This window comes from Petaurus breviceps, unplaced genomic scaffold (assembly GCF_028583685.1).
Source record: "Petaurus breviceps papuanus isolate PSGF00001 unplaced genomic scaffold, PetGlider_PUasm1.0 99, whole genome shotgun sequence".
In the NCBI taxonomy this organism is placed as follows: domain Eukaryota; kingdom Metazoa; phylum Chordata; class Mammalia; order Diprotodontia; family Petauridae; genus Petaurus; species Petaurus breviceps.
The window spans coordinates 9,416,923-9,434,670 of NW_027187465.1; the positions used below are offsets into that span (position 1 = coordinate 9,416,923).

Consider the following 17,748-nt stretch of genomic DNA (forward strand, 5'->3'; position numbering starts at 1 on the left):
CAACACCATCATCACCACCACCATCATCACCACCAACATCAACACCACCAACATCATCCCCCAAAACATCATCATCACCATCACCAGCAGCATCAGAAGAAGCAGTGTTCTACTCTCCCCCACAGCTAATTTTTTCTCTTGTCATTTTGTTTCAGTTGACTACATCTAATACAAGTTTATTTTCTTCCTTTCAATGAAGGAGTTACCAAAATTAAAAGGGAAAGTGAGAAAAGGTCACTGAAGTATTTTTAAAAATGAACAGAAGAGAACAGAATGAAGGCTATCACAGGAAACCCAGATGAGCAGGCTGGGCATTTTTTTTTAAAGCAATTGGGGTTAAATAACTTGCTCAAGGTTACACGGCCAGTTTTTTTTGTATGTGTGTGGGTGTGAAGTATCTGAGGCCAGAACCGATCTCAGGTCTCCCGGCTCTGGGGCCAGCGCTCTTATTCACTGTGCCACCTGGCCGCCCCTAGCCTGGGCAGCTTTGAAAATAACACGCAGAATTTATTATATGGTGAAAAAGAAAAGCCCATGCTTCATAATTCAGTCTTATAGCTTTGCATACAATCCTCTATTTCTCTTCTACTTTGTATATGGAAATGTTTCTTTGATTTGACATAAGGTCAGAATGAAAAACAAACTGAAAAATGATGTCTGCTGCTGGCCAAAGTCCCCTGTTCCATTGTGAGCTGCACAAGGACGTAGACATGGAAATGGGACTGGCTCATCTAACCTTCTCACGTCCCCCAGTACTGAACACAGAGGAACCAAACAACTCCTGCACTTCTACAAGTCCTAGTGAGGGAGGCCCAGATTTCTTGTCACCATGCCCTTGGGCGACATTCATAAACAGGAAAATGGAGCCCAATCTGACTCCGATGAGGATTAACCCACATAGGCCCGATGGGAAAGCGCCAATAGAATGAAAGTGGTCAGAGGGAAACAAGATTAATAATCGGGCCAAAATAAGGCTCTGTCCTGGGTTCTCTCCAGTTTTCTCTCTACATCGGCTTGCTTAGTGGTCTCATCAGCTGCCATGGGTACAAAGTTCATCTCAATGCAGATCTTTCCCAGATCTGGTCTCTTCTCCTCTGCTCCAGTCTCACATCACTAATTCCTACAGGAGATTATAAACTCAAGCTCACCATGCCCAAAACTGAGTGCATCCTCTTGCTGCCCCCTCCTACCTTCCCGAGACTGTTGAGGGCACCACCACCCTCCCAGTCCCCCAAGCTCACAACCTAGGAGTCAGCCTGGACTCCTCACTCTCTCTCATCTGCCATGTCCAGGATGGTGCTATAGCATCTCTTATAGATTTTGTCTTCTCTCTAACCCACACAGACAATGGGCTAATTTGGGCCCTCATCACCTCTGGCCTGGATTACTGCAATAGCCCCCGGGTCTCTCTCCCCTCTACTTAGACACCTAAGTGATGTTTCTAAAGTGTGAGTCTGACCACAGACAGGACGGTGGGAGAAATGGGACAATGTATTTGAAGTCAGGGAGATCCAGGTTCCAATCCTGCCTCACACTGATCAGCTGAATACCATTGGACATGTCACTTAAGCACTGCCCACCCTGCTGTTTTCATCTGTAAAATGAAGGCCCCTAAGATCAATTCTAGCCTAAATCTATGGTCTTATGACCATATCAACTCCCCAACTCAAAAGAAGCCAATGGAGTTCATGACATCAAATATAAACTCGTCTGTTTGGCATCTCAAACTCCTCACAGACAGCAACCCCTTGGCCCTGTCATTTTCCAGTCTTCTCACACAGGACTGGTCTCTACACACCCTATGGTCCTGCCATATTAGTCTATTTGCTGCTTTGCAGATTGAAACTTCATCTCCCATCACCATGCCTTTGCCTGAAATACCGTTTCTCTTCTCTTCTTTTTGCAGTCCCTTGACTCCCCTGAAGACTCCCCTAGAGGGTCCCCTGTTGTAAGAAGCCCTAACCAGGTTCTTTCCCTCCAGGATTACCCAGGAACTTCTTTGTACATTTCTGGTACATACATACCTACATGTATATGTATCATTTCCCCCTTAGAATGTAAGTTCTCTGAAGGCAGAAGCTTTCTTGGCTTTTGTCTCTGTACCCCAGCAGTTAGCACTGTGTTTGGTACAGAGTAGGCAGCTAATTGACTTGTTGTCTGAATGGCAGTGCCTGTACAATTTTAAAAGTCCAGGCAAGGCTGTTCATGGAAAGGTTTCATGTTCCTTGGGGATCTGACAATGCCCGGCAGCATCATACACCTGGCCTTCGACAGACCCAAATTTAGGAATAAGGAACCAAGACGGGGCAGATGAAATCAGTATAGTAACATCAAAGGCCTTGGTTTGGAGGTTGGGTTTTTTTAAGTAAAAGCATCAGAGACGGAAACTTCCCTTGGACCTTTCCTCCCCTCAACCTCCCCTCCCCTGACCCCTGCAGAGTTTCCCCTCCTTCCTCCCACACTCACCTTGGCTTCAGAATCTAGGTTAGCGGGATCGGCAGGGACCACCATCTCAACGGTCCGTGTCTCCACAGCTATCACCCCAACAGGAATTCCCCCTAATCTGCAAAACATATGGCTACATAAGCCTGCTGGGGGAGAGTGGGGAGCTTTCTCAGAGCTATAATACTAGGACATTCAGATTTAGGATCTCTCCCAGAAACCCAAGTGAAGGCCTGGGCTCCATGTCTACATACTCAGCACCTTGGGGCCTGAGGCCACCTCAGAGTGACACAGTGGATGTGCCAAGGAGGCTATAAGTTCTCTGAAGGCAGGGGCTGGGTTTTACCTAAAACAATTTTCTTCTGTAGTATCTGTAGACAGTAGGCATTTAATAAGTGCCTGTTGTATTAAAGTCTATTTCAATTACCTCATTTAAAGAAAAAACACCAATAATTTTATGCATTAAATTGCTCACTGGGGGGAGAAAAAGAACCCCCATTCACCTATTTGGTCCCATTTGGGATTAGGGGTGAGACAGGGGCAGGAGGCAGGCACACCAACCCTTACTCCCCAACGTGTCCTCTTCAATCCAGTGACACCGGCCTCCAGGCTGTTCCATAAACAAGACTCCCTCTCTCAGCTCTGGGAATGCTCTATGACTGTCCCCTCCTCATCTCCACCTTCAGGCTTCCCTGGCTCCTTTAAGTCCTAACTAAAATCCCAAACTTTACAGGAAGTCTTTCCCAATTCTTAATTCTAGTGCCATCTCTTCTGGATTATTTCCAAATGATCCTGTCTAGAGCTCATCCAAACAGTTTGTACCCATCCGTGTACGTGTTGCCTCCCCATTAGATTGGGAGCTCCTTGAGGGCAGGGACCATCTTTTACCTTTCTTCCAGCACCTAGCCTGGGGAACTTAATAGATGCTTCCTGGCTGACTCTAATAAGGCCACTGACAAGAGTGTGTCCACAGAGGGGTGACCAAGACAGTGACTAAGGAGAACAGTGGAGGGCATGAGTGGGCATTGGGTGTAGGGGCACACCTCAAAAAGCTCCCCACAACAGAACCTCCCGACCCTACGAGTTCTCAAAGGAAGGCCAGAGAGTCTGAATGGTGGCCGCCATCTTCCTGGGATGTGGTGAAAAAGATGGCCGCACAATGAGTTGGGATGAGCCAGAAGAGGACACAGGAGTCTACGTTCTAGGCTTCTAGGGAAAGTTCCATGACCAAGTTATCAGGAGAGTCATTTCAGAGTTTACTTCTAATGTGAAAATCTGGGCTCAGGGGGAACCATCCCCTGCCTGGGAAGACACAGAAACAAAGGCTGGGAGTCCCCAGAGAATTCACAGAACCAGAGAGCCTCCAAGGTGACTCTGACCAAGCCTCTCTTCTACAGTGCCTCCAAGAAGCAGCTGCCCAGTCACCCTCGCTGATGGGAAGATCACTACCTCCTGAGCAAACTGTTCTGCTCTTGGACAGACTGGAGCACCAGGAAGCTATTTACTGAGTTGGAATTCACCTCCCTGTCACTTCTGCCTATTGGGTCTCATCGTCCATCCATTCTAGGGCTGAGGTGTCCTGATGGGTGAGTGACTGGTGGGGTGCAGCCTTGGCCCACCCTGGAGACATGGCACCTTCCCCTCTGACATCCTTCTCCACCCTGGCTTTGGGCTGAGTCACCAGACAATTACTGCCTCTACAAGGACGGTAGGCCCAGGCTCAGCTTGCCATTTCTGGGACCTCCAAACCAAGCCTGCCTTCCCTAGCTGCCACTGCTCATAGCTTTTTCCCCCTTTGAGAATGGAAACTCCTTGAAGGCAGGGACCGGGTAACTGTCTGTATCACTGCATCTGGCACATGGCACATTTCATTAACAAATGTTTTTCTGTTCGCTCGTGCCTTTTTCCTTCTGGGTCAGAGTAGGGGATGGGACATTCCTTCAAACATATAAAGGCTGTCCTCATCTCCCCCACCCTCCACTCCTGGCCTTCTCTCAGGGTCATTCCTTCAGTTGGGAGGGAAGTTTGTAAAAAGGGTGATGTCCCATCTGTAGTGGGTTACCTTGCTCGGCCGGTCACTACGGTTTGGGCCCAAGGTTCCATGATCTCCTTGAAACTGTTTTGGTCAAAGAACCCACTCTGCCAGGATCCCTTCACAGCTGGAGAACAGAAGGGGAGAGGCATGTCCTATGGGAGGTCAGAGACAGCCAACGGACCAAGAAGATGCATCCCGACCTCCCCAGAGAACTGGCCTGATATTCAGAGCCACCCTTTCCCCTTCCCTCCCCAGCCCACCACAAACTGCACAGGGTCACTGGGAGAATAAAAATATAACACAAAATTGGGAGATAATGTCCCATGGACCATTATAGGCACTTACCACCCAAACAACAGACTGAGGTCATGGACTTGGACCCTGAACTCAGAGTCAAAAGACATGGGACCCAATTGTGGCCCCACAACTTGTTAATTATAATATTTGTATTTAAAATCTAGGGGCATGCCCTGCCCTGGCTTGTGTCACGTGTTTGGAAGATTTGGTGCTGAGACTCTGCCTCTGATGCTCACATCTTAGAGGGAAGCGGCCCCCCGAATCATGAACTCGGCAGCACTCCCATTCACCTCCTGCGCCCATTCTGGGCTCCAGGGTGCACTCTCCAGACACAAGGAGGGAGAACAAGGGGAGCTCAAATCTGCCTCTGGGATAACATCCTGGAAGATTCTGCTCCCCAGGTTTATAACGGTCCAGCTCCCATCAATGGAAGAGATTGGGTGATGATGGAGTACAACTTCCTTAGGCATATGAACCACTGTGTTCTGGGCCCAGAAGGTCTCTCAGCTGGTTTATCCCCAGAACCCCACCCCACCCAAAGCCCACGGGAACTTCAAGAACACGGCAGTCATCATTATGCCTTCTCGGGCACTGTCTTCAGTGGCTAGCTTCTAAAACTGCTCAGAACACGTGTAGAACACCCCCAACCAATGCTCTGCAAAGACTTCTCTTGCAGGCCTTCTAAGGAGATCAGAAGAGGACCCTAAGCCTGGAAGACAGAGGAGGTAGCCTGGGCTTACTTGGATGAGGCCTCCCTGCTAGCATCCATCGGGGATCGTAGGGGGCTTTGGAAGGAAGGAACTCAATGTCTCGGTCAATGGGGTCGGTGGGCGCGATGATGGGCACTGGGCTATGATTGTCCTATGAAAAGAAAAGAAGGAAAATTCTCCAGTCTCATTCTGAGGCACAATTTTATGTAAAAAGCAAGGTAAAAAACGCATTATTTTCTCCTCCATAGCTACTTAAAACTAGAGAAGGTATTTTTGGCCACTGCCAATGTAAGAATCTGTTTTGTTTGACTATGTGTGTTTGTTACAGGGGTTTTATTTTTCTTTTTCCAGGGTGGGGATGGGTAAAGGATTAGGAGGAGAAAAAAAATTATTGGTCATTAAGTTGTTTTTTTTTAATTCTACTCCCAACTCAGTCACCGACTTGTTCTGTGAATTTTGAAATGAAAAGTCAAGTCCCCTTCTTACTAGGCCTGTTTTCAAACCTGCAGAATGGTTATACCAGATGGATCTAGGATCTAAGGGGACATCCCTTCCCTTCCTCCAGCTCTAAGGGGACACGACTTTGTGCTATGGTTCTCAGACAGCACAGGGTGTCAGCTGTGAGGGAAAGGGACGCTTGAAGATAAAAAGCTCACTCCAGTTCTCTTCTACAGAAGATGCTTACCATGGGATCTCAAAGTCTCATCCAGAGACGTCACTTTGAAAATCACATGAAATGCTTAGTAAATGTTTGATGAATTGAATATCACTATTTAGAAAGCAATGCCATGGCATTCTTTTGGATGGATCTATTTAAAAAAAAATTTTACATAGGCAGCTCTGTGGCACATTGGAGAGAGAGAGCTGGGCCTGTAATCAAGAAGACCTCAGTTCAAATCCAGCCTCAGATCCTTACTAGCTGTGGATCACTTAATCCTTCATCTTTGCCTGCCTCAGTTTCTCCATCTGTAAAATGAGGATAATAATAGCACCTCACCTCCCAATGGGAAGGATCAAACAAGCTGATATTTATAAAGTGCTTTGCAAACTTTCAAGGGCTATATAACTGCTTGTATTATTATTTTATTTTTACTCTGAACTTAACAAATACCCAATAAAATGAGTGTTTCCATATACACAGAACCGCGTATGAAACAGCAAATCTCTATTATGTACAGCCTTCTTTCTTTGCTCTCCTGTTCTGAAAGAGTCAATGTCAGCTGAATGAGACTGGGTGCTTTAGTATAAAGGATGTAAGGCAACAGGGCAGCCAATGATGGCAGGAGTCAGGGGGTATTGGAGAAAAGAGAGCAGACAAATGATGATTTAGCCCCGAGAGCTCCACCCAGCGGTAACCGGCTTCCCAGCCTAAGAATAAGTCATCCCCAGGGGGGGGGGGGGGGGAAGGGACTGGAATGTGTACAAGGAAGACACACTGGCTAGAAGAAGAGGTTAGTGGGGCCTGCAGACGCCATACCTTGGGCATATACGACAGCCACTCCAAGATGGTGTAAACTCCCTCAAAGTCATCTGGAACGGTGATGTGGGAAATGCCATTAAAATGCATGATCTGAACGCCACCCAACTGGTTATTTGAGGTATAAACTTCACGGCCAAGGACCTGGTTCAAAACTCAAAGTCAGCAGAGTCCCCAGAACAGCTTGTGCACCCAGTAGGCCCATGTGCACACACAGAGCTTGTCCTATTGGCTTCTGGATTGGTGGGCCCAGACAGCCAGACACCAGCAGGGCCGTGGCTTCATTTGGCTCAGACACAGGACAATCGTGGTACAAGCAAGGGGCAGATTTAATGACCGAGAGCCAAAATGGCCTCAAATAGTGATGTCTACGGTCAGAAATAACTAGAGAGAGGAGCCTGGGAAGGATGAGAAAACACCCCAAACTACCCGGCACCTTCAATTCCCACTGGTCCGTATCAGTGGTGTGTACATGCGGGACTTGACAAGAATCTAGGTGGCCCAGTGGTTAGAGCACTGGACCTGAGTTTGACTCTTGCCATAGACAATTCCAAGCCAAGCTGTGTGACTCTGGACAAGTCACTAGCCCTGTCTCTCAGCCTCAGTTTCCCCATCTGCAAAAGAAGGGAGTTGGCCTTAGCAGTCTCTAAGACCCCTCAGTTCCAAATCTAGGATGCTATTACCATCTAACGGTCTCCAATTTAGTCATTCCTTTCATAGAATTGGGAGAACCCTCGGGGGCCATCTTGTCTCATCTGCGCCTGACCAAAACACCCCTGCAGAATACCCCAATGAGGAGTTGCCCAATGTGCTATGAAAGGACGAGGAAATTCCCTACTTCTGGCAGCTGTCTGAACTTTCTGATATTTCTTTCCTAACCAAAGCTCATAATGACCTCTCACTGCCTTCAAGGACCAAACAGCCTTCATTTCTCCCCTGGCCCAGGTCATCTTCTCCCCTGGCTTGAGTATCCTCACTGCCTTCAACAGGTCCCTGGGGGTCTCTAGTTCCCTAGCTCACCTTTATGAAATCTCCTGCCAGGATTTCCTGGCAAGGCGCTAAATGGAATCATCTTGGTAAACCTCTCTACCAGAAGGAGGAGAGACCAGCACCAGCAGAAGGAAGAATTTAGGAGCAGAAAGGGCCTAGAGAAGGGTAAGCTCTGAGGAGCTCCCAAATCGTCACAATCAGGAAGCAAGGGGCAGGTGATGGATGGTGACTCCCTCCGCCTCGGCTTCCCCATGCCCATGTCCCCAGACACCAGTGAGCTCTGGTTACCTTATTCAATGCACTCGCTCCTGTCAGGATGATGTGGGAATTATCAACCTGGATTACACGTTGCCCCAACCGCACCAGGTAGGCACCAATTCCAATAGCCCGGCAGGTCACCTATAGGCAGAGATGAGTCACTGGTCAGGGAGGGGAGAGAGGGAGCAGGAAACATCTGCTCTGACAAAGAACTCTGAAACCTGCCACATTTGACTTGGCCAGTGCACCTGGCAGATCCTTCAATATTCAAGGGCCTGGGATTCTGTCAGGACAGAGCTCAGTAGGTGACATCCCAGGGTTGCTGTGGCTACAACCCATCTGTGGTTTGCCCAGGGATGGGCCCTTCTACACTCTTCTCAGGCCACACACATCCCCAGGGACTGCAGGCAAGGTGTTCAGGGCTCAGGAGGACTGGCCAGAGCTCAGGCTCAGATGAGTAGTCTCTGAGAACCCCAGGGGACTCTGTGTTTCTTGGAGGGCTCTCATTGACTGATAAGACCAGGAAAAAACAGCATCACAGTCATGTCTAAGATGCTATGAATTTTCTCAGTCCAGATAAAAGGTGTTTATCTCTGCTGCTGCTGCAGCTTCAGGAAACAGGCTGAATGAGACTCCCACAGCCTCTAGCCCCCTGTGAGGCCAACTCAGGGCACAGAGGCCTCACCTTCACTTCTAAAAGGCCCCATTCTGGGCAGGTTCAACTAATCCTCTGTTTGTTTAATGGGGGGGGGTGGTCCTGGGGAGACAGAGAATCAACACTGGATTCTCCTGCGTTCATTTCTACAGACTTGTATGTACTCTCTTGAGCTCCGCCACTCATAGACAACCTCATCCTAACATGAGACCCACAGAGGGAATGTGGCCTGGTGGAAAAGCCATCAGAACCATGAGGCCCAAGCTCCAGCCATTAAGAGTCACGCCACAGAGGGAGAGTCACTGGTCATGGAGCCTCAGTTTCCTCTTCTGTAAAATGGAATATCTCCCTGGCAGTATTTTGTGTCAAAGAAATGGGAACTGTTGCTTCTCTTGCTTGGGGACTCCAGCCTTCCAAGGAAGATAGTCACATTCTACAGGGCCCTTGTGACTGTGGAAAATGAAGATCCACACAAGGATCAAAGTTTTGGAGGGACACATAATGTTTCAGTATACTTTTTAAAATTTTATTTATTTATTTCCTTTTTTTTGAGGGGGAAAGGCAGGGCAGTTGGGGTTAAGTGACTTACCCAAGGTCACATGGCTAGTAAATGTTAAGTGTCTGAGGCCAGATTTGAATTCAGGTCCTCCTGACTCCAGGACCGGTGCTCTATTCACTGTGACACCTAGCCACCCTCAGGATGCTTTTTTTTTTTAATGGAATATGGTGAGTTTATTGATGGCACGAATATAGAAGTCTATGTTTCTCCCCCTACCACTTGGGTGGTGTAATGTTAATGGGATTTAAGATCTTCTCCACCCATTAATGGACCTCACCTGGAGTGCATTAAGGGAAGCTTGCTTGACTTTTCACACCTTTTGCTAATTTCTAATTAGGCATGGAGTCAGGAGGGTTGTGATGCCTTCTGGATCTGAGAAGGGTATATATACTCTGAGTTGGTATTTTTGCTATAGGGGCTCACTTATGAGAAGGATCTTGTGATTCCCTGGTCGAGATTCTGAGTGGCCGTGTGTTCAGAGCCCCCTGCCTGCTCAGATATAAAGGCTCTCTCAATCCAGGGATGTATGTAAAGTGTATAGTTGATTTAGGCAGTCAGAGCCCTGTCTGTTGGTCTTTATTTCTCTGCTTGTATTTTTCTGAAGTTCAGGGTGCTGACTTTTCCCCTGAACTAGTGAATGTAATTAAAGATTGTTGACCCCTTAAACAGCCCTCTTTCCTAGTAAAGCAGATCTAAGCACCTGTGCTAGCAGCCATGCTGGGGATGTCAGTGTGGCTAATGCTACAGGTGGATCGGGGTGACAAGAAGTATGTAGGGAAGTGAGATCTTCAGTGTAGGGAAACAGACTTGGCAGGGATGGAACTCTTCTTTCGGTTGGTGATGAAGGTCCACAGTTTTCTCCTTTACTCCTTGGAGCCCATGGAGACCATGAGGTCAACAACCCTTAATAAAAGGATTTGTTCTATGAAGTTTGGATTCAGTCAAAGGGCAGCACTTGGCCACGTGTAGCCCTGAGGCCACAGTTTCCCCACCCCTGCCCTAGGGCTTGAAGGGGCCACCATGATCTGAGGAGGCAGCCACACCAATATGGATCCCAGAAGGACAACTCAAGTCCCCTGGCTGGCCAGCCCCAGAGACAGCCAGCAACCCAAGAGAAGGGCACTCACCATGCTGATGGTAATAATTTCCTCATAAGCCAGAGACGACTCCCCAGCAATGGTGGCCGAGCCCCTCAGGTTCTCCACTCCAAGCCCATCATCCTTCCCAATGATGTCGGTGATGACATACCTGCCCAAATCAAGTGCACATTAAGTAATGAACCAATGGAGAAGAGCAGAGTCTGAGCCCAGGCCAGGATCAGAATGGGAGGCAGCAGTGAGACCATGGCCTGGAAGCCAGGAGACCTGGGTCTGGTCCTGCCTCTGTGTCTTACTTATGCTACCGTGTTTCCCGATAATAAGACCTATCCTGAAAATAAGCCCTCCCCTTACTGTGTAAGATTCCTCTAAAATAAGCCCTCCCCCGAAAATAAGCCCTATTGAGATTGCTACCGCAGTGAAGGTGATCCCCTGCGCTACGGTACCCTCTGTATGCACTGTCCCCCCCCCCTGTGAAACGCACGCCGCGCTCCGAGCTGCATCCAATCAGAGCTGCAGCAGTGATCGCGTCATCCTGTTCTTCCCCAGTGATTTGCTTATTGAATAAAGGTACATTTTTTTGTTCACATTTACCTGTTTATTAAAATTGCTGTCAATATTCATTAAAAAAAAAAGCCCTCCTCTGAAAATAAGCCCTCTGGTGTTTTTCTGTCCAAAAAATTTAATAAGACAGTGTCTTATTATCGGGGAAACACGGTAGCTTGGGCCCCCTGTCTAGGCTCCAGGCTCATCTGCTGTAAAATGACAGAGTCTGAGGAGATGGTGTCTAGAGTTTTCGCCCCCCCAGCTCCAGTCTTCAGTCCTGTGTTCTAAGGTTCCTCCCTGCTTGGACATTCCCCATTCCAAAGTTCTGACAGTGAGTTTAGGAATCTCAAACATTCTCTGCCCCATGGCGAAGGATGCCAAGGAAAGTTAATGAAAGTAAAATCTCAAGTCCCCTGTTTTTTACAGAGACCTCCCTTGCGCGGCTCGGCTGCAAGGTCTTTGAGGACAGGGGATTGAGTCTGGTTTCTCTTTCTGTCTCCCATCCCCAACCTTTGCACTGGCCATCCCTCATGCCAGTAATGCACCCCCTTCCTCATTTCTGCCTCAGGGGCCCTCTCTTCCCATAAGAGATAAGCCAATCACCACCTTCTACATGAAGGTCTTTCTTTCAGCCCCTCACCCCTATCCCCTACCACCAACTACAAGTGCCTTTCCTCCCATCAATTACTCATGAATTAGCATGAATTACTCTGTCTACATTTCCGTTTATTCACTTTATAATTATACAGTGTCTGTTTGGACAGGTCCTCGTTGTCTTTCCTATTAGAACACCAGCCTCCCACCAGCAGGGAGGGACCCCAGTGCCCAGCAGACCAGTAGGTCCTGAATAAATACTGGTGGACTGGTCTCTAAATCTGGCCTCCCATCACAAAAGACATTCCTACACTGGGTCCAACAAAGTGTGCAGAGCGCTCTATGAGACACCTTATCTGGGTCTATTACCTAGGAGACCCAACAAGACAACCGAGACCCCACTGGCAGAGAGGAGGCTGGCCGCCATCAACGCTACTCACCTAGACTCTCCTTCCTCCTCCACGTGCACACAATGGACCGAGTTCAAGGAGCTGATCCTGGTGTAGTCTTGGGGTGTCAGGTAAAGGTATTTAAATCCCTTCAAATCAAGTGCATCACAATTACCTCATGGATGGCCTCGGCTCCCCCCATCCTCCCACGGCCCCACTGGACGGAGAATGGAAAGCCCTGGGAAGACGGTGAGGGTCCCAGTGACTTTTGGGTGCTCAGGAGTAACACAAAACCCTCATTGGATGACCAGCAGGAGGTCGAGCCTCACCCCTAAAAGCGGTGACCACAGTGGCCAGGCTTGGGGTTCTACTGTCTATGTACCAGTGGACCCAGGATCCTCGTCCCAGGTAATCCCACCCTCTCCAGGAATCCAGTGATTTCCAACTGATCCTGTCTATATGTTGTTTGTACAAAGTTGTTTGCACATCGTCTCCCCCATCAGAGTGTGGGTTTCTCTGGGGCAAGGACTGGGGTTTTATCTCTCTTTGTATTCCTACAGGACAGTTAGTGTAGTGCTGGGAACACAGTAGGCCCTTAATAAATGTCTCACAATGGATTGACATTAACGTACCTTGCAGGGGTCTGCGGGGTCGAGCCAGGCCACCTGGAACATGTGCCGGATCTCTTCGGCTAGGCCTATGCGGGCCCCGCTGTTGGCAGAGAGGTAGATCTTGGGGATGCCCTCCGCCCGCGCCAGCTGGGACACACGCAGGAACAGGAGATCCTCTTCTTGGCCAAAGGAGCCGATCCGGAAAGTGATGTCATTGCCGATGACGATGATGTAGCGGCCATTGGGATACTCGTGCGTCCTGAGCAGCATCTTGAAAGCCACCATACCCACCTGTGAGAGGAGAGAGGGCAGCAGGCTGATGGGGGCCATCAGCCAAGACTAGGCACGGCCCCAGGGCGTGGCCACCCGGGATGGCCATTTACCTCGTTCCCTCCGGGGAGCCTGTTCATCTCCACCAGCTGCCCCTGAGAGTCCAGCACTAGCTCGGTACAAGTCAAGACATCCTTGGGGTGCTTCTCTGAGGAGCCCCACAGCTTGTAGAGGGCCTGCGCAGGTGACAAACAGGTCATGAGGATGGAGCCTGGGCTACCCTCCCAGCCAAGCCCGGCCCCAGCATCAGACATGCTCATGAATCCTATTTCCCACTGCAGGGAGAGGTCTGTAGCTCTGGGCTGTGGGAACATTTGTGGTGAAGTCTGCAAGGGTGACATGAATGGTCAGTGCCCACAGCTTCACTGGCCCAGACATTCACCAATACCCCTTATGGGGAGGAGACATTTCATTCTAGGCACTAGTCTCACCAGAAGTTAGCCCGGTGCCCGGCACACAGTAGGTGACTTAGCCGACTGATGAAACATACTGCCTATTTCCACCGGCCTAGAACCGACAGCTGTATTTTACATAATTATAAATTCAAATAGTACAAATTCAAATACATGGGACCACTTTATAGAATTCATCATCTGCCCATGGTGGGCCCTGGCTGTAAGCTCCCAGAGGACAGGAACTATTTCATATTTGGCTTCCACACCCCTTGTGCCTAGCGCACAGTAGGGCATACATTGAGCATCAATGGAACACAATGCCAACATTTCAATGGAAGTCAAATAGTAAATATAGTTATGTGTACAGAAAGATTTCAAGAACATGATTGTACACACACACACACACACACACAAAATGACTTCTCAAATTCCGCAGACACCCCTCCCATCCTGAGTCCTCCTAAAGGACACTGTTTTCAGCCTTCAGCCTCTGCAGACCCGTTGCTCTGCTCAGGTCACTGAGAAGGCAGCCTCTAGATGAGCCCAACATCCAGGGGCTGGGACTTGCCTGTTTGAACATCTCCGGGAAGTCATAGATGTAGGTGGTTCCCAGAGACTGGGCCTGAAATCTCTTGGCCTGGAGCAGATCTTTGGTCACATAGGGTGTATTGATCAGCATCCCATGCTGGGCTCCTTGTTTGTTCCCGAAGGAGTGAAACATGATCTAGAAAGGAAGGCCAGAGGCAGAGCTGGGGGTGTCTTCCTCCGTCTTTTCCAGGATGCTGCCTCAGAGGAGGGGCCCTCTAGGATACTGGATGGGGGCTGGAGGGAAGGCCGGGGGGGGGGGGCTGATTCCTCCTCTCCCTCCTTATTCCACCAGCAGAAAACAGAATCAGAACCATCAGTCCCCTAGAAAATGTGGTTCCCTTCATAGAGAGTTCCCTTATGGGCATTTCAGGTCCATCCTGCTTGCATGCACCATAACCTCTTCCTTGGCTAACACAGCACCGTCCCTGGCCCCTGGCCTCGGTCACCTTCTCGGGCCCCAGTTAACTGGGAACAGGTTTTTCCCCCTGTTTAACAAGAATCTCCTTTCCCCTTGTATCCCTAGGGCCCAGCACCACACCTGCATCCAGAAGGTGACTAATAAATGCCTGCTGGATGTCATTAGCGCTCCCTTCCTGAATTTACTTGTGAGCTCCCACAGCTGAGGGTGATTTGGTTTTGTCTCTATCACCAGCACCCAGTGGTAGCTAGCAGACACCGGTGCTTAATGCACGTGGACTGGCTCAGATCCCAGGGCCACGCCCTCTTCCTGTCACTTCTGAGGTCCCAGAGCTCAAGCCTCAGTTTATCCGCCCGCAACCCTGAGAAAGGTCAGCCAGCCTGAGGCTGCCCCTTACATTCCCACTCCGGGGGTCTGTCACTTCTTTGTAGAGGCTGATGTCCAGGTAGTAGCCGGACTCGTTGGTCAGGAAGAGGCGGATGGGGATCGCAGTGCCTGTCGGGCTCATGCGGATGTTAATCTTGACCTCGGCCTGCAGGACGCGGAGCTTCCAAAGCCGGCTCCCGTACCGCATCACCATGGAGCGGACCGACTCCTCGATCTGCCCGCGACGGGAGACACACAAACATGTAGATGAACGCACACACGCGTACACACTCTCATGCATGCACACGGGTGCGCATATATACACATGCTTGCACACCTATACATGTGCTCCCGTATCCACACATACATGCATGTGTGCACATATGCACACTCATGCATGCACACACATGCTCGCACACCTACACATGTGCACACATGTCTGGATCCCATTAGGCACTTCTAGACCTGGGGACCCTGCAGGTAATTAGCGCCATGAGGGACTTTTGGGGAGAGGCGATGATTATGTGTTTCAGCTTCAATGTGCCTTAACACCCCAGGGATGAGCAGGACACAAAAGCTGTAAGAGATTTCTCTCTACACAATGGGAGGGGCCCCCCCCCCAAGGACATGAGGGACCCCTCGACCATCAGTCCATCCAATCATCAGAAGCCATTCCACAACAGAAAAGGATCCTGTGGCCTGAGTGAATCACCTGAATTGCTGCACAGTGTTCTCATAAGCAAAGGACACCTGCACCATCTACCTGCCTCGTGGGGTTGTCATGGAGTCAAACTGAGGTGCAGCGATCCCTCTCTCTGTCTGCCATAGATCTGGCCTGGGTTCTGCCTGGGCAAGGACCGATGACCCTTGGTAGCACTGTGGGTTTTCAAGGCCCCCAGTGGGAGGATCTCACTTGGACCTCCTCCCTGCCCCAGAAAGGGGGTTCTACCCACCACACCTATTTCTACCCTCATTTTACAGAGGAGGAGCTTAGGACCCAGAGAAATTAGGCCACAGAGCTGGTGAGCACCAGAGGCAAGATTCGAATCCAGGCCTCTGCTGAGTGCCAATCCAGGATGCTTTCCACTCTACCTGGGCAGACCAACCACAGGCCTACTCAATACTTGCTTCTCTATTCCCTGCCTATCCAGCCCTGGGCAAGCAGAACTGAGCCAAGCAACAGTGACCAATGCTCCCAAAGTATTTCCACACTGGGCCTGCCCAGAGTCCATCCAGGATGGCCAAGAAGCAGAAGGACTCAGCTGCCACCACGGCACACCTTCTCCTAGGGGAAAGACCCCCAGGGAGTATGCTATGCCCTGAATCCCCCCAGTGCCATAGTAGTCTAGCCTAATGGAGTAATCCGAGGCTGTGGTCTCTGCCCCACTGACCGACCCTTAGCCCATCTAGGATGGATGAGCTTTCCATCCATCTGGGACTGTGGTGACTGCCTCCTCAATGAGCCTCTTGAGGGCAGGAGCTCCCTCCAGGTGTATTTAGTTATTTTGGGGGGGGTTGTCTTTTTGGAGGGGGGAAGGCAGGGCAATTGAGGTTAAGTGACTTGCCCAAGGTCACACAGCTAGTAAGTGTTGAGTGTCTGAGGCCAGATTTTAACTCAGGTCCTCCTGACTCCAGGGCCAGTGCTTTATTCACTGCGTCACTTAGCTGCCCCCTCAATGTGCACTCTGGACAGTGCTTGGAGCCAGGTAATATATACTGAATATTAAAAATTAATAAAGACTTCACATTCATTCACCTACACTTTCACTGCTTGTTCCAATTAGATCAACAAGGGGTTTAATTCTTACACCAAACTTCAATCTCCAATCACATGCAATTATTCTGAGGAAAATTTGGTGATCTAGGAGTCCCCCATGCCAGTCTAGAGGACAAGATGGCAGATGTGGATTGGCCCCTAATACCCCCCTACAGTCTCAAGGAGGCCGGTTCATTCTTCTTACTGCAAGGAGTAAGTCCCATTAGCTGCCTGTTCAAGCCTTCAGTGAACTCCTCTTTGGCCCTCCCAAGGCGACTGAGGGTGCAGGGATATGGAAATGAGGGTGGTTGCTCCTAACGTGATATGTTCCCATAAAGCCCCCTCCCTAAACGTCCCCACTGCAGAGACAGGAGCCGAGGAGCAAACCTTGGAAGGGTCCATGATGACGGTGGGGACAAAGTTGAGGAAGATGTGGTTGCAGTCGGTGCGGACACTGGTGTTGTTAAAGGCCACCTCCAGCTCATCCATGGCCTCCAAGAGCAGCCGTTCCCCCTCGTTCTGCAAGTACTCGAAGGAGGCCTCCTGTCATCAAACAGGACAAGAGACAGCCGGATCAGTGATCAAGATGCAAGAATGAGGCAGTTTTGATCCAGGTAATAAGGAGGAAGCCTCCCTGCCCTTCTAATAGGGAGGCGGTAGACTCAGGGTGTGGAATGTTGCATGCATTAGACATTGCTGCTGTACTGACTGCTTCTGCTGAGTGTATAAGGAAAGGTACTTTGGGGTAAAAGAGGGGGATCCAGATGTAACCATATAACAAATAGCGAGGCTCAGTTGGCCCCCTTTTTTAAGAGTTCGGGAATCCTCCCAGGACTCCTGCTTAGAAAGACAGTGGGGGCAATGAATAAAGCCGTGCTTGACTTGGGAGTTAGAAATCCAGGCTTCCACAGACCAGGAGCGCTGGAGGGACCAAGGCAAATCCCTTCACGCTTTCTGATCTCACCTCGCTCAGGCTCTAACAAGAGTTGACCAAGAGAGCACTCTGCAGACTTCAACACACCACAGGCATGTCAGATATTAGATTAGATTAGATATTGTGTTTGTTGTGTTGTGTTATGTTGTATTGTGCTATGTTATATTATACTATTATGCTATGTTATATTGTATTGTATTATGTTATATTATACTATGTTATATTATGTTGTGTTATACTGTGCTGTGTTATGTTGTTATGTTATACTATTATATTATACTATATTATTCCATATTATACT

At 49.4% G+C, this 17,748-nt stretch overlaps 2 protein-coding genes across 2 annotated transcripts in view; one reads left to right on the top strand and one right to left on the bottom strand.

Moving 5' to 3' along the window:
* The window catches only part of CORO1C (coronin 1C), a 544,511-nt gene that overhangs the window by 19,962 nt on the left and 506,801 nt on the right, over nucleotides 1–17,748 (top strand). The window lies entirely within an intron of this gene.
* The window catches only part of ACACB (acetyl-CoA carboxylase beta), a 120,869-nt gene that overhangs the window by 9,921 nt on the left and 93,200 nt on the right, over nucleotides 1–17,748 (bottom strand). The window contains exons 36-47 of the mRNA XM_069081877.1: nucleotides 16,901–17,056; nucleotides 14,789–14,992; nucleotides 13,954–14,109; nucleotides 13,044–13,166; nucleotides 12,682–12,951; nucleotides 12,101–12,198; nucleotides 10,551–10,671; nucleotides 8,240–8,350; nucleotides 6,962–7,105; nucleotides 5,515–5,635; nucleotides 4,505–4,601; nucleotides 2,467–2,563 (exon numbers count right to left, since the gene is read on the bottom strand). Of these exons, the coding sequence (XP_068937978.1) occupies nucleotides 2,467–2,563; nucleotides 4,505–4,601; nucleotides 5,515–5,635; nucleotides 6,962–7,105; nucleotides 8,240–8,350; nucleotides 10,551–10,671; nucleotides 12,101–12,198; nucleotides 12,682–12,951; nucleotides 13,044–13,166; nucleotides 13,954–14,109; nucleotides 14,789–14,992; nucleotides 16,901–17,056 (1,698 nt within the window). The remainder of the gene's footprint in view (nucleotides 1–2,466; nucleotides 2,564–4,504; nucleotides 4,602–5,514; nucleotides 5,636–6,961; nucleotides 7,106–8,239; nucleotides 8,351–10,550; nucleotides 10,672–12,100; nucleotides 12,199–12,681; nucleotides 12,952–13,043; nucleotides 13,167–13,953; nucleotides 14,110–14,788; nucleotides 14,993–16,900; nucleotides 17,057–17,748) is intronic.